Raw genomic sequence first — 26,926 nt, forward strand, 5'->3', positions numbered from 1 at the left:
CACGAAGCTAGGTGGACGTCGGCCGTTCGGATAACATAAAAAAATAAGGAGTTCGGCAGGACTAAAGATAGACTTTTGCATCAGATTTCAAGGTCGCTATCCTCTAACCTTCGGAGGATCTCACTGAACTATACGGATATAGTCACGTCAGACACATCATATAAATCTACGAAATGTTCCTCGAACGTTCCACCGACCTAACAGTTTTGCCATTCAGTAATCACTGATAACAGAGGGCAAAACTCTTCGTTTGTGTCGGAGTCTATTGCCTCATTTGGAAAGATAGAAGCCCATACTTAGGTATCACGAATCGGAGACGTAGTAAGTGTATTTATCGTCTCGAGACTTGTGAAAAATGCTTACTGAAAAGAAGTTCTCGTAACATGGTCTCGAATTTCACGTCCTTAATTCAGCGTGCTATTTGCTTCACGATTGAGCAAGGTCACAGACATCGGTTTCTAGTTAGATTTAGTTTTAGGACGTTATCGTAACTCGACAGCTCATCTAGAGCCACTGCGGAATAATGCCTGCCTGCCTGCCTGCCTGCCTGCCTGCCCCCCCCCCCCCCCCCCCCCTCCATTAACTGCTGTTTTGTAGTAGAACGGGCTGTGGAAGGTCAGTGGAAGACGAAACCCGGAGTGTGTGAAATGGACAAGTGGCAGGTGAATGCCTCTACGTTTAATGCGTACCTCAGCTTTAGAGTTTTTACCACACATAGCAAGAAGTGTGTGCTTATGGTGTGAAAAAGGACGCTTACGGTTCGAATTCCCGTCGACATCGAAATCATTAGAGGCAGGTACGGCGTGAAGGACGTGAATTCAGTCTGTGAAGCAATAATGATTACTTTGAGAGAGGGGCACAACTCGTGGCCTAACACAAGTCATCCAACAACTACTGCCAATGAATTATGAACAGGTACAGAAGCATCCTGGCGAGGTATCTGAAACGACCATCTAATGCCCTTTGATACGATGCCAATACGTATTGTAGAGGCCCTCTCGTCAGCGTCACATCTAATATTAATTTTGTGTTAGTGGCTGGAATGAGGCTTTAGTTTGCTCTTTTCACCTGTCATGAAACATCAATATCAACCTTTTGTACAGTTTCTTCTTAGCGGTGCAACCTTGACAAACCGAAATACACAACTTACTGTATACAGCAATCATATGATCATCTGTTGACGCTACAGGTAATGCTGTGATTTCTTCTGTCAAATGTGTCCTGACGCAATGTAAACGTTAGCTGGCAAAGGAAGTGTGATGGTCTTCGGGAATAATTAGAAGCAGACAAAAAATGTTACAACTTTTTATTAATATTCAAATATGCCCAGTTATCTGGTTTTTGAATGGCTCTAGTGTGAAGCATATCGTGCAACACAACATATACACCACGTTACAGTACTTTACAGGAATAGAAAAATCACTAGACCAATGTTACATATAAATAGGTCCCTTTATACAATGTAGTTTTGTAGCTATTTACATAAAAATAAGGTAATTAGTGAACTAATTCACTACATCACATACATAGTGACATTTCTGTGTCTACATAAAAATTGTGACGTCCACAATTATCAGTTTAATAAGCACCTGAATTCAGCTTTGTAAATACTGTCGTAGTTGCTATCAGTAATAACTGCACTGGTAGACTGTAGCACTTTCCATTGTACATCCAGGAATAATAGTGGAAGAACAGTTCAGTTCATATATTACGCTATACATAACAGTGTAATTTAACACCTTTTGTTAATAGCCGCAAACATTTTTAGCTTGTTCCAAAATGGTTGTTTGGCGGTAACAGAATGAAAGAGGTCATTCTTTGGCATATGACCGAGGTTTTTGCCTCTGCGTCCAAAGAGAGAACAAAGGAACGGTAGGGGAGGAGACGAGAAAAGTTAACTAGAAGACTAAAGAAAAATTAAATGAAAATATAGAAGGCATTGTGTAGGTGAGAGTATGTGAGACGCGAAGACATTAAACTTAACTGGAAAGAACTGTTCAGTCACGTGGCAGAAACTACTTTAAAGGCAACTTATCCGTAGAGTGTGCTCTCCTTGGAACAAAATCACCATCACAGTAGAAACTTTCAATATACCTTAAATTTCGTGCGGCTAATGCAAAGGGAATAACAAAACATGCTCAGGTTTCATGGCACATCGTTCGTAGCTGAGCTCACGACCTTTCCGTATGCAGTGTAGCGGACAGCACTCTAAAGTTACTGTCAACGTGGCAGTCTATTTGCACATGCGCTGAGGTCGCTCTGTAGGAGAATCCCAGCGAAGCCAGTCTTTATATTGGTGTAACGTTGGTTGTGAGGAGAACCAAGCAGTCGTTCTTCCATTTATTAATATTTTACGGTTAGCATCCGTCTGTTGTGATGTTGTCATTGTAATGGACGTTTTCAGTGGTGTCATTTATACGTTGACATCAAGGAAAGAAGATGGTCTGGGGTCAGCTGCCATGGCTCATCGCCCTTTGTAGGTAGTGTCATATCAAACGTCTCGGGGCTATCTGTTTGGTCAACAGCTTCGTGGTGTCTAAAATTATGGCCGCAACTGTAATATCTTACCATCGTTAGGCAAGGATCATCATTATCTGCAATGAAGCTAACTATATAGCTGCAGCTGATACTCTGCCGCGTTCTTTTAATGTCCGGAGCATCGTTCAGGTCGATTTTTGACCGACTACCAGAAGGATTTCATAATTATAACTAATGTACAGACAGGCTGACCTTAGGATGTGTGTTACCAATGACGGCTTAGACTTCAAAATAATACAATCGGTGATCTCTGTAGGTTGAAATAAATATTTCGGCACTGTACCTGTAAAAGCCTAACATAGGTGATTTACGTGTATTACTAGACACGAATCTGGCCGCCCAGTGACAATTTAATCGGTGTTGTGTGTAAGAAACTGTTGACGTCGTGTGGATGTAGGAGTGTGATGAATAAATGTGATGTAAGACGATTAGGCAAATGTTTTCGTTATGACTGGACGCTGTCTCTTAGTACTGTGTAGGCTAAATATTGAAATGCACCCCGATTACGGATTTTATGCTGAATGTCCTCACACAATAATACTTTATTGATCTGTAGGGGAAACATGTAACTTGTTATGGCTATGTAATCTACCTACTGCGTTTTTTTTGGGAGGTTGAGGGTGCGGGGGTGGGGGGGGGGTGGGGAGTGGAGGAGATACGACTCCATATGTTGCTAGAATGTGATCATTATGACTGTATGACATGTTTAGGGTGTAAGAAATTTTGCGCATGCCAATGGTCAGTGGCATGCAGACTATCTCCGGATATGGTCAGTATTTGAGTCTGACGGTAACAAATACTAGGACAGATGCAAACAGACAATTGGAGTGTGGTGGAAGATATGTTGGTCCAAATTCTCTATCGGTTACGTCAGCTTGTTGGGGCGTATCTGTCCTCCAAGAAGAACACTATACAAGAGTGTGTGAGATCGTCTTTACGATCGTGGACGGAAGAGTTTAGGGTCGTTCAGCGTAACTGAGATGACTCAGTTTCAGACATCTGTTCACTCTATGAGAGCTTCGTTTTGAAGATTGCAGTCAGTGTTGACTTTAAATGTGCTTTTAGTGTGTTGTTATGAAGTTTGTTGCGAGTAGTAGTTTCAAGCCGCGAATACTACAGAACGGACGCTTCGCTCGTGCACGGAGCAAAGCACGTTTCCAGATATCAAGAACACACTACTGAAGCTCCATACGCGTGGCACAGCTGTAGTTTAGGAACCAGAAAAGCTGGAATAAATATCCACGCCGCGTCCTGTGCGGCTCTCTTTCGTGACTGACTATCGCAGTTGCAAGTCAGAGCGCGCTGGGTTTGAGCGTGTTCTCCCACCAAGAGTTACGTTGACTGTCAGTTTCTCTCTTAGGCAGTTGCAGTGGAAATGTCGTGCTGGTCGCGTTAACACTTTGCGAAGCACGAGAGGAAGTAGAGGAGGTTTGCAGGAGCGAGGAATGCATTGACGGCGGAAAGCGACGGAGCGCGATCGCCAGACGGTGAGACCTGAGCATGTTTTGGTGAGCCGCAGTCGTCCCGAGCGCAGAGACGGGTGGAGTGGGGAGGGTGGGGAGTGGGGAGGGAGGGAGGGGAGGGGGGAGGGGTGGGGAGGGGAGGGGAGGGGGGAGGGGAGGGGAGGGCAGCAGCCGCTACGTGTCGTGCCGGGGCGAGCCGGCGGTGGAGCCCAGCTCGCTGACGGCGTCTGCGTCGTTCTCGGCCGCCTCCTCCTCGTCGATGATGGAGATGTCGCGCAGCGAGGGCCGCGCGCTGCGCCTCCAGCCCTCTGGCGGCGGCGTGGCGAGGCGGCGCAGCAGGCGCGGCCCGGACAGCATGATGAGCACGGCGCCCAGCGGCGCCGTCAGCAGGATGGACAGCACGCACGTCGTCTGCATCAGCTGCCCCCACGTCAGCTCCTCCTCCGTGCCGCCAGTCTCCTTCACCTTCTCCAGAGGCTGCGAGCACAGCGCCGCCTGCCCGACACAACACCACGCGTCTCATTGCGGAACCAACCGACACTTACGAATAGTTGTTGATAATTCTTCCGGGTTATATGGCCGTGGTCCATGGAATTATTCTATTCCTAAGTGATTTTTATCTATGACGGACTATTATCGATATTTCAGTTAAAGTGAGAGGAGAAAGTACAAACTGGATCAGACTAGAAAAAGGAGTAAGACAAGGATGCTGTTAATCACCTACTCTTTTCAACCTCTACTTGGTAAATATGATTGACCAATGCTCATTAAATGACAAAGGAGTAGAAATTGGAGGAAGAAGAGTAGGGTGTTTGAGATTTGCTGATGACATGGTCCTTCTAGCTACAGGGGAAAAAGAATTACAGGATTTGGTGGACACCATTGCAACTAACGGAAAAAAATATGGAATGAAAATTAACACAAATAAAACAAAAGTATTGGCGCTAGGAGGAAATAAGGAAATAAAAATTATACTCAATGGAGAAATACTAGAACAGGTGCAAAATTTTAAGTATCTTGGAAGCAGGATAGACACCGACTGGAAGTGCACCACAGAAATTAAAACAAGGATAGCAATGGCAAAAGAGGCGTTTTACAAGAAAAGGAGAATTTTCTGCAGCGGTCTGGACAGAGAACTCAGAAAGAGACTCATAAAATGTCTTGTATGGAGTGTTGTTCTACATGGTGCTGAAACATGGACTATGAGGAAAAAAGACAGAGAAAGGCTGGAGGCTTTTGAGATCTGGACATGGAAGAGGGAAAGAATAAGTTAGATGGACAGAGTAAAAAATGAAGAGGTACTGAGAAGAGTGGGAGAGAAAAGACAGTTACTAGATGTAATAAAGAGAAGAAAAAAATTGGATTGGGCATATATTAAGAAAGAATGACCGGACTGATAAAAACAGTTTTAAAAGGTTATGTAGAAGAGAAAAGGATGCGAGGAAGGAAGAGATTCCAGATACTGGATGACATGATGGACAGTACAACATACAACAGCCTTAAAGAAGGAAGCAATGGATCGCAGAAAATGGAGAGGCAAAGCACCTGCTAATATAGCAGATAACTGATGATGATGATTATCGATAGTTACATTTTATCTTTGACTACTTTTCTCTCTGCTACTATGTGCAAGCTAGACCACGTCCACTTTCCTCGGTATTTAGGCCGCTCTCCGACGCCCGACTCGTCAGTCGGCAGGATTCAGCAGGACCAGCCATACCTCTGAGGATGTCCAACGTAGTATTGGACGAAACGTTAGGAATAGAAGAATTCCATGGACCACGGCCATACAACCCGGAAGAATTAACAACAGTACCATCCGGTCGTGAAAGCCTTCACTGTATGACTTACGAACAGTGTTCAAATGGCTCTGAGCACTGTGGGACTTAACATCTGAGGTCATCAGTCCCCTAGACTTAGAACTACTTAAACCTAACTAACATAGGGACATCACACACACCCGTGCCCGAGGCAGGATTCGAATCTGCGACCGTAGCAGCAGCACAGTTCCGGACTGAAGCGCCTAGAACCGATCGGCCACAGCGGCCGGCTTACGAAAAGTGTTCACTCACATTATGTCGACTCGTAATTAAACTTAATTGCACATTGTGTCTCCTTGTCAAATGTCAGAGCGGACCGAAAACAAGACTCGAAAAAATGACAATAGATTTTTTCCCAATTTTTATAACTAACAGTGGGAATGGACAAATGGGGTATAAAATTTACCAGCCAGAGATAGTTTCGGGAAAAAAAAAAAAAAAGCTTCAGGTCTGATCTGCTTGAGAAGCGAACTCTTTCCTTCCTTCCTTCCTTCCTTCCTTCCTTCCGTTTTTCCATATTGAAAATACATATCAAATAATAGCTTAAACTGATACTTAACGCTGGTCAACAAGAACATTATGACCATACGCCTACTATCGATGTCAACCCGCCCAGGCGATAACAGCGTTACATGGCGAGGAATGGCTGCTAGTCAGACACACGCATTGTGCATGTAGTATCAGTGAGAGTGCTGTCTGTGTGTAGAATGGGGATGGTGCGAAATCTGCGTATGATCAAGGGTAGAATGTGATGGCCCAGAGGCTCAACACGAGAATTTTGGGAACTGCACGACTTGGGTTGTTTGGGGGAAGAGACCAAACAGCGAAGTCATCGGTCTCACCGGATTAGTGAAAGACAGGGAAGGAATTCGTCCGTGCCCTTTCAAAGAACCATCCCGGCATTTACCTGGAGCGATTTAGGGAAATCACGGAAAACCTAAATCAGGATGGCCGGACGCGGGATTGAACAGTCGTCCTCCCGAATGCGAAAACAGTTGCACGACTTGTCCAGTGTCCGAGGAGTAATGTGGTGTCTTCAACACGTGGCGAAACCAAGGTGAAAACATGTATAGACGTCGTGAGGGTTGGTTGGCCACCACTCTTTACAATACACATCAAATGAATCCTAAATTGCGAATAATGACAATGAAAATTTGTGCTGGACCGGGACTCGCGAGAGGTTTCCTTACCATTTGGCTATTCGTGCACAGCGCACTCGCTATCAGAACCAAATTTCCATATGTCGTCGACCATGCATCTACGATCTGTACTCACACATCCATTATGTATATTCCCATACAGATCAGACTTTGTACTTTAAAGTCGTTTGCCCAGTATCAGGAGATAATAAGGTATTGCAGTGCCTGTGTTATTCTGATTACTGTGCAAAGTTCCTTTGGATATGCCCCAATGTCGGACGTCGTAGGCTGGGCAGATTGGTAAAACAGGAAAGGCGACAACTGTGGCTGAACTAACATCAGACTAATGCTGGGCAGACTTCAAGCGTGTCTGAACACAGAGTGCACGGAACACTTCTAACGATGGGCCTCCGCAGCTGACGACCTATGCATGACGACCTAACACTACAACATCGGGAATTATGACTGAAACTGATACTTTAGGTTATGGTTTCTACAGTCAAAAACGCCCTTTCTGTGGCCTAGTGAAGGGTAAAAACAGGAATTTAAAGCAGCAGCAATGGAAGAGAAACTCAAGAAGGAGGGAAGATAAAAACAGAAGGAAACCTTAGAAAATTGCTATTGGAGGGGGGTTGTTTTCCTCGAAAAGAGCTTAAAATGACCGACGTCATCTCACTAACACTTAATAAACTCAAGAAAGCGATCGTCTGAGCGCGCGTCATCTGCTAAAAGGGAAGATAGATCGGGCGACAGCTGTAAACGGGCGCGTAGCGGATCAAAATAGGGGCACTGGAGTAAAAGTTGTCTCACCATCCATGATTTGTAACAGTGATGATAAGCGGGGAAGGGTCGCCACTTAAAAGATGTAGAATGTAGATGGCTAAAAGGACAGTGCCCAATCCGGAGTCTAGTTAGGGCCGGGAGGAAGAGGTCCAAGGACAGGAGAGAGGTTTTATGTCCCATAATTTATTATCCTGCAGACCAATGTGCGTGCCATATAAGAGCAACTCTACGGCATAAAATGCTCTGTAGGTCGGCAAAGGCAATCATGTGAACAGAGAGGCGAGGAAGAGAGACAACAGCCTTTGCCTCTATATCAGCTGCCTCGTTTCCGCATATACTAACATGCCCTGGGATCCACAGGAATGTCACAGAGATGTTCCCCAAGTGGAGCATGTGGAAGCAGTCCTGAATCCGGTAGATCAGAGGGTGGACGGGATAAAGAGCTTGGAGGTTGAGAATAGAGCTGAGCGAATCCGAGCATATAATACACTGTAGCCTCTGATGGTGACGGATGTATTGGACAGCCTGGAGAACAGAGTAAAGCTCCGCAGTAAAATCCGAACACTGGTCGGGAAGATGAAATCTAATAGGGGTGTCGTCAATGATATAGGCACTCCCGACACTTGGAGCCGTCGGTGTAAATAAATGTGGCATCCTTCATTTGTACGCTTAGAGCAGCAAATGCTTGACGATAAACTATAGGTGGAAGGTGGGGGGTACTATCCTTGGGAAGCTAATAAAGGTCATGGAGAAGGCAGGTCCGTGGACGAAGCCAAGTTGGCGTCGTAGCCCCTTTTGCCAAGAAAGTTTTAGGAAATTGGATGGGAAGTTAATAATAGCAGTTGACGGAAGCGGACTCCCGGTGGTAGTCGAGAGGTAGGGCTGCCTGCATAGTCTAAATCCAAGGAGGCGACGAAGAAAAGGGCATGGGTTGGATGAGCAGGCATGGAAGACAGATGACTAGCGTAATGACTCGTGACAGCTCGCTGACTGGACAGTCTCAGCATAAAGGCTCTCCACGGTGTTTATGTAAAAAGCTCCAGACACAAAACGCAATCCACGGTGGTGGACAGAATCTAGACGCCGAAGAATAGAGGGCCTTGCAGAGGAGTAAACGAAGCTTCAATAGTCCAATTTCGAGTGCACTAAGGCACGGTATAGACGGAGGATGACCATTCCATCTGCTCCCAGGCGGTACTACTAAGAACACGGAGGGTGTTGAGGGATCGCAGACAGCGTGCTGAAAGATATGAAACGTGGGAAGACCAGCACTGTTTTCTGTCAAACAAGTTCTAAGACTTTGGCGACGTCCGCGAATGGTCAACAGGGCCTAGATGTGGGGAAGGGGAATAAAACTCCGTTCGACGCCAAAAATTTACACAAACAGTCTTACGGGGGAAAATCGGAACCTGGTTTTGATGCTCCGTGTGTGGAGGTGATCGAGACGTCCTTGAAGACGACGTTCAAGAAGGCTGGTCCGTTGAGAGCTGTATTAGATTGCAAAATCGTCGACAAAGACGGAGCCCAAGACATCGAGAAGGAGACAATCCATAATTGGATTTATGGCGATGACAAACTGCACAACACTTTGCACAGGGCCCTGGGGCACCCTGTTTTCTTGGGAGGAAGTATGGGATGGAGTAGTGTTCACCCGCACTTAAATGTGCTCTGTCATAAATTTAAGGATGAAAAGGGGTAGCCGAAGTCGAAAGTCCCAAGAGAACAGTGTGCAGAGGATGCCTGTCCTTCAACAGGTAGTGTATACCCTCTTCAGATTAAAATATATAGCTACCGTTTGGTGTTTCCTGAGAAAATTGTTCACTATATAAATGGTGAGAGCAACAATTTGTCAACTGCGGAACGGTGCTTTCGGAAACCGCATTGGGCAGTTGTTAAAAGGTTTCTGAACTCCAGCCACCAGCAGAAGCGGCAATTTACCATACGCTCCAAAGCATTACAAACACTATTCGTGAGAGAGATTGGGCGATAGCTGTAGGGGACATGTTTGTCCTTCCCAGGTTTCAGAACAGGAATGACTATAGCTTCCGCCATCTTCTGGGAAAGGCACTGTCGACCCGAAGTCGAAGGAGGTAGCACAGATTAGGATATGATAGATGCAGCTACATTTGGACGTGGGTAGCGTCTTTGAATCATAATCAAAGCGTCTTCGGTCTCGGGTTCGAATCCCGCCGCTGCTTAAATTTTGATTAATAAGGAGCACTGGCAGCCGAACATTTCCGGCATAAGAAGTCACCCTCATTCTGCCAACGGCATTGTCAAAGAGGGCGGAGGAGCGGATAGAGGTTCACGGCACTCTCTTGTCCTAGGGGTGGGAAACTGCCCCCAGAGGTCGAAGAATCAGCAATGATCAACTGCATGAGGATGCAGAAGGCAATGGAAATCACTGCATTAAAGACACGTAACGTGTATCCACAGGACAGGTGGCCTGTAATTTAAGAACTGTCATTATGACCTCTCCATTGGCAAAAGATTCCGGAATAGTCTCCCATTCGGATCTCCGGGAGGGGACTCCCAAGAGGGAGGTTACCATAAGAAAAAGATTGAATAATCAACGAAAGGATAACGTTCTACGAATCAGGGCGTGGAATGTCAGAAGCTTTAACGTGGTAGGGAAACTAGAAAATCTGAAAAGGGAAATGCAAAGGCTCAATCTAGATATAGTAGGGGTTAGTGAATACTCTGTTAAAGAATCACAAGAGGAGGATGTATACTTGGAAAAGGCCGGGTGATACGAGATGATTTCAGATTACACCATGGTCAGATAGATATTCCAAAATCAGATACTGGATTGTAAGATGTACCCAGGAGCAGAAATAGACTCGGATCACAATACAGTAGTGATGAAGAATAGGCGGAAGTTTAAGAGATTAGTCAGGAACAATCAATACGCGAAGAAGTGAGATACGGAAGTATTAAGGAATGACGAGATACGGTTTAGGTTTTCTAAGGCTATAGATAAAGCAATAAGGAATAGCTCAGTAGGCAGTACAGTTGAAGAAAAATCGACATTTCTAAAAAGGGCCATCACAGAAGCTGGGAAAGAAAACATACGTTCAAAGAAGGTAACTGCGAAGAAACCACAGGTAACAGAAGAAATACTTCAATTGATCGATGAAAGGACTAAGAACAAAAATGTTCCGGGAAACTCAGGAATACAGAAATACAAGGGGGTGAGGAATGAAAAAAATAGGAAGTGCTGGGAAGCTAAGACGAAATGGCTGTAGGAAAAATGTGAAGACACTGAAAAAGAAATTATTGTCGGAAGGACAGACTCAACATACAGGAAAGTCAAAACAACCCTCCGTGACATTAAAAGCAAGGGTGGTAACATTAAGAGTGCAACGGGAATTCTGCTGTTAAACACAGAGGAGAGAGCGGATATATGAAAGAATATACTGAAAGCCTCTATGAGAGGGAAGATTTGTCTGATGTAATGGAAGAAGAAACATGAGTCAATTTAGAAGAGATAGAGAATCCAGTATTAGAATTAGAATCAGAATCTGAAAGAGTTTTCGAGGACTTAAGATCTAATAAGGCAGAAGGGATAAATGACATTCCATAAGAATTTCTAAAATCATTTGTGGAAGTGGCAACAAAAAGACTAGTCAAGTTGGTGTGCTGAATGTATGAGTCTGGCGACATACCATCTGACTTTCGGAAAAGCATCATCCACACAGTTCCGAAGACGGCAAGAGATGACAAGTGCGAGAATGATCGCACAATTAGCTTAACAGCTCATGCGTTAAGTTGCTTACAAGAATAATACATAGAAGAATGGAAAAAATTGAGGATGCGCTATATGACGATCAGTTTGGCTATAGGAAACGTAAAGGCACGAAAGAGGCAATTCTGAGGTTGCGGTTAATAATGGAAGCAAGACTAAAGAAAAATCAAGACACGTTCATAGGATCTGCAGACCGAAAAAAGCGTTAGACAATGTAAAATGGTGCGAGATGTTCGAAATTCCGAAAAAAGTAGGGGTAAGCCATAGGGAGAGACGGATCATATACAAGAAGTACAACAGTCAAGAGGGAATAATAAGAGTGGACGACCAAGAACGAAGTGCTCGTATTAAAAAGGCCTTTCGCCCCTACTGCTGAATCTGTACATCGAGGAAGCAATGATGGAAATAAAAGAAAGGTTCAGGAGCGGAATTAAAATTCAAGGTGAAAGGATATCATTGATACGATTCGCTGATGACATTGGTATCCTGAGCCAAAGTGATGAAGAATTACATGATCTGCTGAATGGAATGAACAGTCTAACGAGCACAGAGTAGGAACTGAGAGTAAATCTAAGAAAAACGAAGGTAATGAGAAGTTGTAGAAATGAGAACAGCGAGAAACTTATCAGGATCGATGGTCACGAAGTTAAGGAAGTAAAATAACCAATGACGGACGGAGCAAGGAGGACATCAAAAGCAGACTAGCAGTGGCAGAAAGGGCATTCCTGGGCAAGAGAAGTCTACTGATATCAAATATCGGCCTTAATTTGAGGAAGATATTTCTGAGAATGTACGCCTGGAGTACAGAATTGTATGGTAGTGATACATGGACTGTGGGAAAACCGGAACAGAAGAGAATCTAAGCATTTGAGATGTGGTGCTACAGACGAATGTTGAAAATTAGGTGAACTGATAAGGTAAGGAATGAAGAGGTTCTGCGCAGAATCGGAGAGGAAAGGAACATGTGGAAAACACTGATAAGGAGAAGGAACAAGATGATAGGACTTCTGTTAAGATATGAGGTAATTACTTCCATGCTACTAGAGGGAGCTGTAGAGGGCAGAAACTGTAGAGGAAGACAGAGATTGGAATACATCCAGTAAATAATTGAGGACGTAGGTTGCAAGGGCTACTCCGAGATGAAGAGGTTAGCACAGGAGAGGAATTCGTGGCGGGCCGCATCAAACCAGTCAGAAGACTGAAAAACCATCCAGTCCCGGAGCAGAAGAGCGAGACGAGGAGAGTGCATGTCTGAGTTCCCGCATAGAAAAAAACGGCATTATAAATTTCGCGATTTTGGGAGGGAAAAGCAAGAGGTCGCTCTTCCGCTACCCATTTCTTCGGGAGAAAGGCTGGTGGGTAATTTGAAGAGCTCGAAATCTCAGCAAAGTGTCGACCCAATGAGTTAGAGATTGCGACTGGGTCCACTAAGGTATCCTGTGCGACAGTTAGCCCAGAAGTCGGAGAAAAACTGGACGTGCTGGATATCCGTCGGATTCGACTCCAACAACTGATGTGGGAGTGAAAGTATTAAAGGAGCTCGTAAAGAAATCCCAGCTTGCCTTTTTGCTATCGCATATGCTGCTACGGCATTACGCACGTAACTGCTTATAGCGGATGCAGTTGGCCAACGTAGGATAATGGCGGAAAACGCGAAGAGTCTGTCTCTGCTCGCATATTGCGTCACGGCACGCCTCGTTCTACCAAGGAACTGGTGGGTGCCGGGCCAAAGAGGAGGTACGAGGTATTTAACGTTCCGTGGCTGTAAGAATAACTTCCGTAACATGAGTGACCTGTTCGTCGATGTTAGGAAATTGACGGTCATCAAATGTTGATAGAGATGAGAAAAGAGTCCAACCGGCTTGGCGAAACTTCCAGCGTCTTGGGCACATAGATGGCAGTTGTGGTGTAATCGAAAGGCACATGAAAAAATGGTCACTCGGGTGTGTATCAGCAAGAGCGAACCATTCAAAGTGCCGAGGTAGCCGAGCAGTACCGACCGAAAGGTCCAAATGAGAGTAGGTTGACGTGGAGGCAGGCAAAAATGTAGGTTCCCCAGCGTTGAGGCAAACAAGATCCGCTTGGTGGAAGAGGTCGATCAATAGGGAGCCTCTTGGACAAGGAAGCGGATATCCCCAAAGTGGGTGGTGGGCGTCAAGGAGATGAAGGAGACCGGCTCTTGCCATTAGCGTGGGCAATGGAATGTATATGGTGCAAAGAGATGTAAATCCGGAAAGGGAAAGACGTACAGCGACAGCTTGGAAGGAACTGTGTAAGTGATTTGGGTGATAATGGATAGTATCATGAAGAGGAATCTTAAGTCCTACATGTGCTGGAATGCCAGCAACAGGGGGGGAAATCAAACTGGACTGATTGGAAGTGAGGGAAGACAAAGCGATCATGGGGACTTAGCTTCGTTTTCTGAAGACAATATGACCAGGGAGTAGGATCTTAAGAGGATCGGCAAGTCATCCCGATTGGAGCGAATTCCGCGGATATTCCAATGGATAATTGACGTAGGGTGGACGAAAAAAGGAAAATCTCAAAAAAATTGTTCAAGTGGCTCTGAGCACTATGGGACTCAACATCTGTGGTCATCAGTCCCCTAGAACTTAGAACTACTTAAACCTAACTAGCCTAAGGACATCACACACATCCATGCCCGAGGCAGGATTCGAACCTGCGACCGTAGCGGTCACGTGGTTCCAGACTGACGCGCCTAGAACCGCACGGCCACACCGGCCGGCCGAAAAATCTCACCACAGTTGCCATCAACTCAGCAACTGCTGAGAGCCGGTGGCCGGCGGCGTGGGATTGCATTCAGCCAGACGCAGAAGATCCTAATGCATAGGTTGTTCGGGGATAGCTCCTGCTGCTAGTGATCGGCTGGTTGATCGGCCGCCAGCAGTGTGTCTCGGCGATACAGAAACGGCCGAGGGTGGCTACTGCTGGGTGGCACTGTAGAAGAGATACGCCGTGGAGGAGAACGAGAGAAACTATTTTTCTTATGAGCCTTCTTGGAAGCAGGACGCTGAGATGAAGGAGGAGTTGATGGTTGTGAGATCTGGGTATGGAAAAAAATCTTCACGAGTAGGCCGTTTTTTGGAAGTCTGGGCGTCCGATTTTGGGGCCTGCGATTTAGCAAGAGCTGATGAAGGTTGAGCCTTAAGAGTGAGTGGACGATAGTGGGGAGGTTGAAAGGGCGATCTTTGGGCTGGCCGATCTGACGACCGTCCCGCTAAAGGTGAGATCGCAAGTCTGCATGGCTACCTCCTTAGAAGGTCCAGGAGAAGCGAGGACAGTGCTGTATTTACCTGCAGAGAGCACAGTGGGTTTTCTACTGCCGAATGACTAACGAGAAGCAAAGGTAGACACCTTTTCCTTCACTCGGATTTCCTGAACAGTTGGTTCATCTATAAAAACAGGGCAATCTATATGGTCTGCAAGGAGGGGATGGGGGTAGACTATCACGCTCACGGGCCTCCCTACCACAGGTAACGCATTTGGCCGTTTGGAACACGACTGGCTGGTATGATTAAACGTCTGACACTGATACCAACGCTTAAGGTTGGGAATGTAAGGGCGAACTGAAATTCTCATATCCCACTTTAATGTTCGATGGAAATTGAACTCTGTCATACATCAAGAAGGGAGTGCGGGTCTTTACCAATTCCTTTTCAGCCCTTTTCATTACTGGATGTACGGCCATTACTCCCTGATCAGACAGATAATTTTGAATATCGCCATTTGATAATCTTAGAGTGATCTTGTATAAACCACCCTGCATGATGGATTTAAAGTACAGTGCGCTTCCACCCAGACAGAGAAGCTGTATAGCAGTGTATTTCAAAGCAATTTTTGTGCCTGGAGGGCACTGTCTGTTCATAACAAGGTGCCATTTCGTAACCGGGAACAAGACTTCATACGACCTGCAATTGCATCGATACATTTCTGAATAATGAAAGGGTTTACTGTTGAGAAGTCTTGGCCTTTGTTAGACGAAGAAACAACGAGGAACTTTGGCACTGATGGAAGAATTTTCTGTGGCTGAGACTCATCTAGCTTTCTCTTGTGGGCAAAAGCTGTAGAAGTAGAAGAAATCATTGTGAAAGTATCCCCCATGGTTACCGGCGTCTCCGACGGCGTGCTCCTTCCTAGTGCCCCCCCCCCCCTCCCCATCTGAGGTGATTGTCCACATCTCAGGTCACAGCTCCCGAGAAACGGACGGAGGGACCAATCGCCATGTTCGGATGGTACCAGCTTGGTTTATTACCCCTCCCTGGGCTTGGCCTTTACTACGGGGTACGTACGTGTCTTACTTGTCTACCCGGGGTGGGGAATTACGCGTTATCCAGTCACCAGCTACGCGTGGATCGGCCTTCAGACACACAGGGAGGAAAGAAAGAAAAAGGGGAGGAACAAACAAAAAGGGGAGGAACAAACAAAAAAGGGAGGAACAAAGAAAAAGGATAGAGAAGAGTTCTCAAATACTTGATATTGTAGAGATAAAAGAAGACACACCATTCATTCCCAAGTGTACATCTCCAGATGTAGGCGTAAAACATACTCCCAAAGAGAGGGAGAAGGGGAAGGGAAGTGGCGGGGGGGGGGGGGGGGGGGAGAGAAAATAGCGGACAGGCAGGGATATGGAAAGGCAAGGTATGCAGCGTGGAAAGGAAAGAGCTGCACGAGCCCAGGATCCCTTGCTCGCCATGCATCTGTCCACAAAGGAGTTGTGGACCCCATGGGGGGGGAAACGGACACGTGACGACAATCGGCACTGGACGTTAGTGCAGTGGTAGAGCGTTGCATGGTTTGATGAATCCAGATCTCTTCTTCATCATGCCAATGGGAGGGAACGAGTCTGTTGCCTTCCAGAGGAACAGCTCCTTGGCACCTGTATTGCAGGATGTATACAACCCGGTGGCGGCTCGATTATGCTCCAGGAAACATTCGCGTGGGCATACAAGGGTCCAATGGAGCTCGTGCAAGGCACCATGACGGCCAAGGAGTACCTTACACTGGTTGCAGACCACGTACACCCATAATTACGATCACGTTTCCTGACGGCACTGGTATTTTTTAGCAAGATAATGCGCCATGTCACAACTCCAGGAGTGGAACACAGCGGCGAGTTCCAGTTGATGTGCTGGCCCCCAAACTCACCAGATCTGAAGCAGATTGAACGCGTCTTGGATGTGACTGGACGTGGCGCCAGAGCTCATCGGCCCCTCCCCGACGTTGACGGGAATTAGGTGACTTGTGTGTGCACATGTGGTGAAAGGTGGCTACACTGAGCCACAGCGCCAGAGATCGCGCGAGAGAGCATTGTTCCGCCGCCTCCACTGGCAGTGATTATTGAGATGTCGTAGTGGGCAGTGCTTTGGGAGAACTCGTGGTAGTCAGTGCTGAGATGTCGTAGTGAGGAGTGTTTGTTGAGATGAGCTAGTAGGCAGTGCTTGCTGAGATGTGATACTGAAAAGTTCTTGTTGAGATGTGATAGTAGCGAGTCGGTGTGGAGAGATTGTAATGTCTAGAGTGCTTTTCATCAATATAAATTAAGGTAACAAACTACTTTTCTTTTCTTTCTCATTATTTCAATGTCCTGAATAATGCGTCATTACAGGTTCAGTCAACAAAGCATCTGGCTTGTGTTCTTGTATTAGAGTGTAATTCTGGTTTTCTTGAGTAATTATGGTATTTCTATTTTCTTTAATTCAGTATAAATGATATTTAAAATTTCTTGTGTTGTTGAAGAAGAACCGTGCCAGATGCGTACGTTGAGTCATACTTCCACACACAGAACAGTTACACTTGTGCTTTGGTTTCGTAGGTTTTATAGTTGCTGGGGACTTAATTAATTAATTGTGTTAATGAAAATTTCCATTTCATTCTTTGTTGTTGTTCTATGCAGTCAGATAGCGTAATAATACTAGTCAGGGCCAACCGTTTACGAGACTTCGTAATCGGACATACAGCGACTAAAAAAAATTAAAATTATTTGCATTTTATTTTAATTAAACCCCCATGCACGTGGCGACCGCTGCTTCGGATCGTCCCTTGGAAATCTTCTGATTGTAAAAATAGTAGACAGTAGGATTGTTGTAGTAATTTGTAGTTTAGTAATTGTAGTCTATATTGCATGTGTAGATTTGGTAATTGGCATTCTTCTAATGGTATTTTGCAAAATTTATTTTTTGTTGTTGTCTTGTCTACGGGTTTGACAATTAGTGCAATTATTTCAATTGTTCGATTAATCGTGTTTGAGGGAAACATTTCATGTAAATGGTATTGTTGGAAATAAGAGTCATTGTGTATAAATTTCGTACAGTGACGAGTTTTGTATATTTTGTAAATGATTACGCGATCGATGAAAAAGGCAAAAATGATGGATAGTGAGAATGACGAAATTGTTAACATGGCGAACTCGCCAACAGAAGAAAACAGTATCATGAATAATGAAGTGGAAAACAATTTAATAAGTCGGGAAAGTAGTCCGGAACCATTTCAAAATTTTTCTCAATCAGAAAATTCACAGAATACGAGATTAACGACAGAAGATATGCAGCAGTTGATGAGTGCAATATTAAATTTGGGATCTCGGTTAGACTCACAAAAGGGAACAATGGAATCACTGGGATCACAAATGGGAACAATGGAAACACGGTTAGACTCACTGGGGTCACAGTTGGGATCTGAATTAAAAACAGTGGGTTCACAAATAGGAACAATTAAAACAGAGATGGAAACAATGGAAACACGGTTAGATTCACGAATAGGGACATGTTTCAAAAACATGAAAGATGAATTAAAGAAAGAAATTAGGGAAGAAGTACAACCGATTTTGAATTCTCATAATAATAGATTAATTGCAGTAGAGATTAGACAAAGGGAACAGGATAGAGAACAGGAAGAAAGAGATCGCGTGATAGTACAGAAATTTTCAGAGTTAAATTTACAACGTGCACACGATAAGGAAGAAATATTTGAGAGAATCGAGGAATCCGTACCAAATGACAGATTAAATAATCTAACACAACAATATGAACAGTTAACTACCAAATGTGTCAATACTGAAACCCGAGTCGCGACACTTACGGAAGACGTAAATAAACAGAAAGAAAAAATAGGTGACTTATCGGAAAGAGTTGAGGAGATTTCAGATAAATTGACAAATCTTAGTTTACATGGGGACAGAGATTCGGATGATACAGCTCCATTACCATTTGCAGAAACCGAAGAGTACTAGAACATAAATAAGCATGTTGAAAATCAGGGAAAATTTAATGAACGTGTTAAAAGGGAAGTTGAGGCATTACGAAAGCAAGTCAAACAAATTGAAGGGGAAATTGTAGGAAAAGACAGCAAAAGAAATTTGGAATCACAGATAGCAGAGGGGTTTGAAGAAAAGTAGTTTGTTACCTTAATTTATATTGATGAAAAGCACTCTAGACATTACAATCTCTCCACACCGACTCGCTACTATCACATCTCAACAAGAACTTTTCAGTATCACATCTCAGCAAGCACTGCCTACTAGCTCATCTCAACAAACACTCCTCACTACGACATCTCAGCACTGACTACCACGAGTTCTCCCAAAGCACTGCCCACTACGACATCTCAATAATCACTGCCAGTGGAGGCGGCGGAACAATGCTCTCTCGCGCGATCTCTGGCGCTGTGGCTCAGTGTAGCCACCTTTCAGTGGTGCCAATTCACTCCCAGCAATCTACCAAGGCCGCATTGCTTCCATTCCATGACGCATCGCCGCTGTTACCCGGCACAAAGATGGACGTATCGGCTAGTAGATAGATGGTCATAATGTTCTGGCAGATCAGTGGGTATGATGCTACGTGCTTTCAGTTTTTTTTTTTACTGAAATGTATGTAGCAGATGTAGCTTAATAATAACCAAGCAGACGAAATGAAATAAAGTTGTTATTTCAAAAATGTAACAGCAAACGCAGGAAAATGACTACCCTCAAGTGCATTTGTTGACTTGTGTGTATAAAACAGTATATTGTCACATGAACATTTAACTGCATATTAATTTATGCATTACACATTCTGGTTTACGGTTATTTGCAGTGAGAACGGTATCTAACCATTAGTAAGAATCTTCGCTGTATTAATATGGTATTATGAAACTAAAAGCTCACCTGCACCGTCGCCTTGGCCATACATGCCAAAGCCACGAAAATCTTCTCTCTCAGGTTCAGTCTACTGCCAATCCCCACCACAACCGTGATCAACAGTCTTAACTGCAAGAAAATAAATAAGGTAAGAACAACATTTTATGTTAAAGCAAAACTGTGTTGACGGAGACTCTGGTGTAGTTTGCTAACATATATTGTATTGTATTGGTTCAGTCGCTATCACAGTTTGCGCTTCCAAAGTTCCTGTATGTCGAACCTTCTGTAAATATATTGTACGCGTATCCTCACGTATAATTTACGGTTCTTCACTCGCTGAAGTTATGTGCGTATGAAGTATTTTGTAAAGTATTATGATACATCTGTGGTGAAACTTCCTAAATTTAAGTAATGAACACTCTGATCCGGCCTAGAGATCCAAGGGCTGCTTACAGACTTCAGTGTCTTTCTAAGGTCTCGTGGGGCGTCAGTATAAAGCGTAATATAGTTAAGGCACCTATACACAGGCGGACGAGTCTGCCAACCCGTCTGCCGAGATCTGCCTCGACCAGTTCGCTTGTGTGTGGGCGGTTCATGTTCTGGTCCATGGTTCGACCAGTAGACCTCTACATAACTGCTCCGACTGCTACCTGCCAGCAACCACTCCATCACTGCAGGCAGGTAGGGTCCATAAGCAGTTGCCGGGCGCCTTTAGCACACCACTCTCCCGGGCCCTTAACGTCTGCAGTCATAAACCAGAGTTGCTAAAGTCTGTCAACTGAAGAGAGCAGCGATTGTGGTGAAGGAAGTGGCCTGTTCCGGAAGAACGCTACAATTAATTTCCCATCATTAGTACGTAGCGACATGCAGTGATTTACATAAGAACTGTTCCTTTGCGTTTCTGTATTAGTTACTAATTTACGTATCCCTTGTAGTGTTGACGCATTCTGTGCAAAATAAACACTTAGTGGACGTGTCTGTACTCTACATTGCCATTGCACGCTGTGGCATGCTCCGTATAACTTTGCGAAACAGCATTTATTTGCTCCTTGTGACCTAGTCGAGTAGAGAGAGAGAGAGAGAGAGAGAGAGAGAGAGAGAGTGAAGACTCTGAGGTCCACTCTTCAGTCACATTTCTCCTTCAACTACGCCCTCAATTCATCTCAGTCTGAAACGATAGCCAACCAGCTACAGAGGCAGACGTTATAAAACTTAAGACGGAGATCCTATGATGCCAGTGACATTAAATTTTGTCACATTGTTTATTTACATAGTTTACGCCCACATTGGTACACAAAATTCAGACAACATACAACAGAATCTACAATGAATAAGTTTAGATTTTAGCAGTCAACAGTTTCTTTCTTTCCAAAACCACTTCACTCAGAGTGATCTGATGACTGTCTTCTGCAGATATTACATACTACTTTCGATCTGATGTTTTGAATATCAGTCGTATGTATTTGTTCTCCAATGGCGAGAATGGAAGTTTTCAAGAAAATGATGCAGATTGTTACGCTGTCTGAAGTGTCTTCAACTGGATGATAGGATCAGGAAGGAAGTATTTCGAAGTTGTCCTATTTGCCCCGATATTAACACAACTGAAGTTCTATAAAGACCTCTTGATTGTCAAGTTCCTGTAATGAACTCAAGTCACATCTTTTTGCAGCTGTGGGAAGCACTAGTAACAGCACGGCTTCAGATACTTGTTAAAAATTACGAAATCGTAGTCGACTTACGAACACCTTGCGTAGAACCTGCGAACGGTGCCTACTCGACTGAGGGCTAATTATTTGCGTGTTGAAATGCTCTTAACTACAGAAATGTTTCTTAGTTAAAACTTCGAGTAACTATTGAAAACATATAAATTTGACGACTTTTACTTACCACTATTGCCGTGATGAGACAGGCTAGGGAAAAGGATACAACGTCTCCTTCCAGATCGCTGAATTTTATCTGAGTGCCTGTTATTCCAAACAGAATTGGCTCACAGATCATCCAAAATATTTCGAACGCTGTGGCCACTGGATTCTGAAAGTGAAAAATATAACATCTTAACAATAATGTTTTAAGTGTCGAAAATGTATACAGGGAGATTAAAAAATGTAACCATTAATTTTGACAGGCCGTAACTGCACAACAGCTGACGTGTACGACAGAGACAGTTGCCGTCTCCAGTTCATCTGTCCGCTTGCAATGAACAAGTTCACCAACTCCTTTTGCCCACAACACCCGAGCAATACGGAGGCACAACAGATTCCAGCTTACGAACGTAATGCAGAAGATGCTTGAGCTACAGCGGTGAGGATCTTTGATGAGCTTTCTCTGGATACCACCAAACAAAGATCACCAACAAACCGGGTACACGGATCTCCTCGCAAAAGACGCAACGTCCAAAAGCAGTTATATATCACCAATGTTCAAATGGTTCAAATGGCTCTGAGCACTATGGGACTTAACATCTTAGGTCATCAGTCCCCTAGAACTTAGAACTACTTAAACCTAACTAACCTAAGGACATCACACACATCCATGCCCGAGGCAGGATTCGAACCTGCGACCGTAGCAGTCCCGCGGTTCCGGACTGCAGCGCCTAGAACCGCATGACCACAGCGGCCGGCTATCACCAATGTTAAACTACCCGGCAACATACCTCAACTTACAGTGAGCGCGTGTAACTCACGGACGTAACGTAGAAAGAACAGCAGCGTAGAAGCTATCAGCACTATGAAGTCATTCTGCTCCCTCCCCTATCCTCCTCATCGAAGAACATTGTGGTTTGCAGAGTGGACATGCGGTAGACTATGAAGAAAATGTTAAGAAGGGTTTAGAATGTCTCCAAATTCTTTGCGCGACTCAACATTAGGTGATTTAAATCCCATTCCTTTCATGTGAGTAGTATCGCGTACAGCAAGTAACTCTGTGCAAGAGACTAAACAAGCTGAAACAAGAAATTCCCCAACTATCACCACTATCCTCGCATCAGAAAATGCAACATCCAAAATTATGACTAGCTTTTATAGCTTCTGTTCCATATCATTGACTGTCAGTCAATAATGTCATACTCAATCATCAACCACACTCTACACGCGTCAGAAAAAAAAAAAAAAAAAAAAAAAAACCTCTGGTGCCAAGGGGCTGACATTTTAAAATGCGTACTGACTATAGCGATATAAATTTGGAACAGATATGGCTTATTATCTGAGAAAGGGAATAATCTTGAGTATAAGACAACTCTAGAATTCCAGGTGCTGAAGTCAGATTTGTGGAAAGGAGACGACAATCCAAAACGACCGATAGAAGTGTCGCATCCGTAGTTTTTGCGGTTGTAAGGATGTTGGGCCATAGTTAAGAAGACATTTCGCCCTAGTGTGAGGCAGTCTGTGTGTAAAGTAGTTGCTGAGTAATGAAGGGTCCGCGCAGGATACGGTGACCAGTGCGCACTGAAGTTTTCGTCCAAAGCGCTGGGCGAGGACATTCGTTTGTGCGGAAGGGGAGGCCAGCATTGTTTACCAGCTTTCGGCCGGTTGGCAACGCGCTTCAATGGCAGAATCCAGGTGCACTTCCTGTAATCTTTCTCAAACGATATTACAGAAACAATTTAATTAAAAAATTCATTTGTGCCTTGCTTATAGTTTTATGTGTCAGCTTCATGATGATGTGCCCATCATTTCGTCAAGGACTGTAGTTATTGTGATACTTGCATTTAAGTAAGACACTACCTGAAATTCGAAAAAGTTTGCAGTGAAAACTGAGGGTCGCTATGATTTTGAGTTTGGTGCATATAACATATGTTGCTCCATACGAAATTTAGCTAACATATTGAATTTTTCTTTAGACTTGAGTGGAGGTCTCTATCCGTCACCAATGTCGAGAAAACTGACCTGATGTAGCACATACATGTGTGATCGCATGTACCAGCGAAAAAACCAGGATGAAATATCCACAACATTCCTCATGGTTCATAAATGACTTGTGATATCGAAATGAGATTTTGGCAAATGATATCACGCGAAGAGGAAAGTATTTTACAATATTACTATGCAAAACTTTCTTATCCATCTTGTTATTCAACTAGAAATTTTTTCGATGAAAGATTGCAATTTTAAGGACTATCGACAACTGCTGAAACGAGAAATGCTGTGGATTTTGGACAACATAAGTGAATACATTACATGTTTATATGCTTTTTCATAAGCTGTTGACCATCCTTATCCTCAATTCCTCACTTAATGAACTCACTAAACCAATGTTCCACAGTTCTCTCGCAGTTATGTAAACACCACAGGGTTTTGGAGAAAGAAGCAAATTTTAACATGTCACGAAAATAAATGTAAGTTTCACTCAAATTAGCCACTGATGACGCTTCACTGGAACTACCAAATGGTTAACAAGCCAGGGGAAAATAAATCGCTGCGTTTGTTGCATTTTCAGCGGAATTCCTTTTAAATACTCACCAAAAGAGAGGTGACTGTAGATCTTTCTGAATGATTGCCATGCAAGTACGGGCCTGGAGGCGCTCCACTTAATATTTACAAACTTATATGAACGCAGGCTTCAGTTTAGAACGGCTTTCCTTCTCCAGTGCCTGCACACAGCCCCCACCACTAACACACTCCCCTTGTATGCTCTGTTGGTTGTGTATCTACTAGCCACGTTATTGATTGATTAATTGATTGAGAGGGTTTATGGGAAAATACGGCAAGCTCTTCGGTCCCGTGAATCCAAAGTTACTCACAGAAGAAAGAAGGTCCCTCTAATAGTGGACGGATCCAAACAGGGGAGTCAAATTATAAAATAATGAAGTTAAAACACAAACAGTAAAAGGCATAAAAGGTGAGACCAAATCTAAAAGTTGGAAAAAAGGGCGGTCTCTTTCCTTGGGGGAGGGGTAATGGGGCCCCATATCGAGAAGACTGGAAGAAAGATCCCAACCACAACCACCCTGCTCTTGCTGCAGGAGTAAAGCAAATCTGATATCTGAAAATAGAAGCCACTTTCGCGGAGGAAACTCAGCACCAGTTCAACCATCCGTTAATCGTCTGCTAATATTAAACTTGAGTAATCTGGAAGACTATACTTAGCATGAAGGGACAAAAGAAGGGGACATTCCACCAACATGTGGGATGCTGTCAGTCTGGCTCCACAGCTACATTGTTGGGGGTGCTTCGTTACGCAGGAGAAACAATGGGTGAGCGTGGTACGAAAATGTGTAGACGGCATAAGACAGTGGACTCCTTCCAAGAGGAGCGGAAGGAAGAGCGGAAAGAAGAGCGCCAGCCGGCCAGAGTGGCCGAGCGGTTCTAGGCGCTACAGTCTGGAACCGCTCGACCGCTACGGTCGCAGGTTCGAATCCTGCCTCGGGCATGGATGTGTGTGATGTCCTTAGGTTAGTTAGGTTTAAGTAGTTCTCAGTTCTAGGGGACTGATGACCTCAGAAGTTAAGTCCCATAGTGCTCAGAGCCATTTGAATCATTTGAATTTTTGAAACTGCAATAGACATCTTGACTGCGTGGAGTTTATTACTGTGAGCTGTAGCACACCAGATGTCATTCCACTTTTGGGCAAAGAAACATCTGACGTAGATCCTTCTATCTGCAGCTGAAATCATGAAGCGTAGCGGGGATATGTACCTGCCTCTATAGCCAAACGGTCAGCCAGTTCATTCCCTGGGATGCCTGCACGACTGGGGACCCAGAGAAAGGTAACTGAGCAGGCGACACAGCCAAGGGCAGAGAGATCATGGATAGCAAAGACCAAAGGGTGACGAGAGTAGCATCGGTCGATAGCCTGCTGGCTGTTCATTGAGTCTGAAGGAATTAACACACTTTGGAGGGAGGCCTGAGAAACAAAATGGAGGGCTCTGTGAATGGCTATAAGCTCTGCTGTGAACACCTACACCATTCCGGCAATAAATGGTGTTCTAAGCCAATAGGACTAGTGAAAGCGTTTCCCACCTTATCGATTGTCTTAGAATCTTCAGTGTAGAAGACAGTGGCCCCCTGGAACTCTGCAAAGATGGCATGTAAAAGACGCCAGAAAACCATAGGGGGCGACAGAGACCTTAGGACCTTTGAATAGATCAGTCCTAATCCACGGGAGAGTATGGGAGCAGATACATGGGGTGCATTCCAGTGAGTGGAGATGCAGATCCCAACGGGGGGAAGGGAGACGCATGCTAACTGACAATCCTACCTGTGGCCAGTTATCAGGAGGGAGACATCCCTTGGGGCAGGCACTCAGCAGATGCTACTGAATGGGAGCTGCACCAGATGCAATAATCGTCGATATACAATGCCAGGGTAACCACAGGCCCAACATAAGTTACAAACCCATTGATGGCTATGAGGAAGATTGTGACACGTAACACAGAACCCTGAGGGATACTGTTCTCCTGAATACTAGGGACGCCGAGTGAAGTGCCAATTTGAACCCAGAAGAGCCGGTGAGATAAAAACTTGTGGATAAAAATCGGAAAAGAGCCACAGAAGCCCAAGTCATCGAGGGTAACAAAATGTGGTGGCGCCAAGCCATGTTCTATGCCTTATGCAGGTCAACGAAGACTGAGACAAGGTGTCAGCAGTTAATAAAAGCCTGTCGGATTGCTGTTACTAATGATCAGTAAGAGAGCGTCCTGCCCAGAAGCCACACCGATAAGTGACAAAGGGCTCAGATTCGAGTACCCAACATAACCTGAAGCTAACCATTTCTCGAGCAGTTTACGATGTACGCTCATCAGGCTACTCGGGCAGTCGCCGAGAGACGTTGGGTTTTTACCGGGCTAAAGGACGGGAATAGCTATACTGTCTCGCCATTGTGGTGGGAAAGCACCCATGATCCAAATTCGGTCGAAGACCCTGAGGAGATGTTGCCTCTGGGGCCGTGTCTCATGAAGTAAGAGCCTGCAATAAATCCCATTCTGTAAAGGGTTCATTATAGGGCTCAGCGTGGTGCAGGCTGAAACAGAGGGGGGTCTGTTCTACTCTGCGTTTGTGTCAGAGAAAGGTAGCAGGATAGGAAGAGGACGCTAATGCTGTCGCAAAGTGCGTCGCGAAGTGTTCTGCAAGAACCAATGGATCAGTACACAGAGCACATTTGAGGTTAAGGCCCCCAGACAGCTGACTGTCGCTGGCGGCCCAGAAGGCTATGGAGTTTGGACCAAACCTGCGATGAAGAGGCATACTTCCCCAGGGAGGAAAAACAGCGCTCCCAGCATTCCTTTTCACTCTGCTTAATAAGGTAACGAGCATTAGCATGGAGACGCTTAAAAGCGAGGAGGTTGGTCTGTGAAGGGTGTCGTTTAA

At 44.7% G+C, this 26,926-nt stretch overlaps 1 protein-coding gene across 3 annotated transcripts in view; it reads right to left on the minus strand.

Moving 5' to 3' along the window:
- Positions 1–4,159: 4,159 nt before the first annotated feature.
- The window catches only part of LOC126234583 (sodium/hydrogen exchanger 9B2-like), a 547,662-nt gene continuing 524,895 nt past the window's right edge, over positions 4,160–26,926 (minus strand). For all 3 annotated transcript variants that reach the window (XM_049943295.1, XM_049943294.1, XM_049943296.1), the window contains exons 10-12: positions 21,510–21,653; positions 19,650–19,751; positions 4,160–4,496 (exon numbers count right to left, since the gene is read on the minus strand). In XM_049943295.1, coding sequence (XP_049799252.1) covers positions 4,176–4,496; positions 19,650–19,751; positions 21,510–21,653 — 567 coding nt within the window. In that variant the 3' untranslated portion in view covers positions 4,160–4,175. The remainder of the gene's footprint in view (positions 4,497–19,649; positions 19,752–21,509; positions 21,654–26,926) is intronic.

Source organism: Schistocerca nitens, chromosome 2, assembly GCF_023898315.1.
Source record: "Schistocerca nitens isolate TAMUIC-IGC-003100 chromosome 2, iqSchNite1.1, whole genome shotgun sequence".
NCBI lineage: Eukaryota > Metazoa > Arthropoda > Insecta > Orthoptera > Acrididae > Schistocerca > Schistocerca nitens.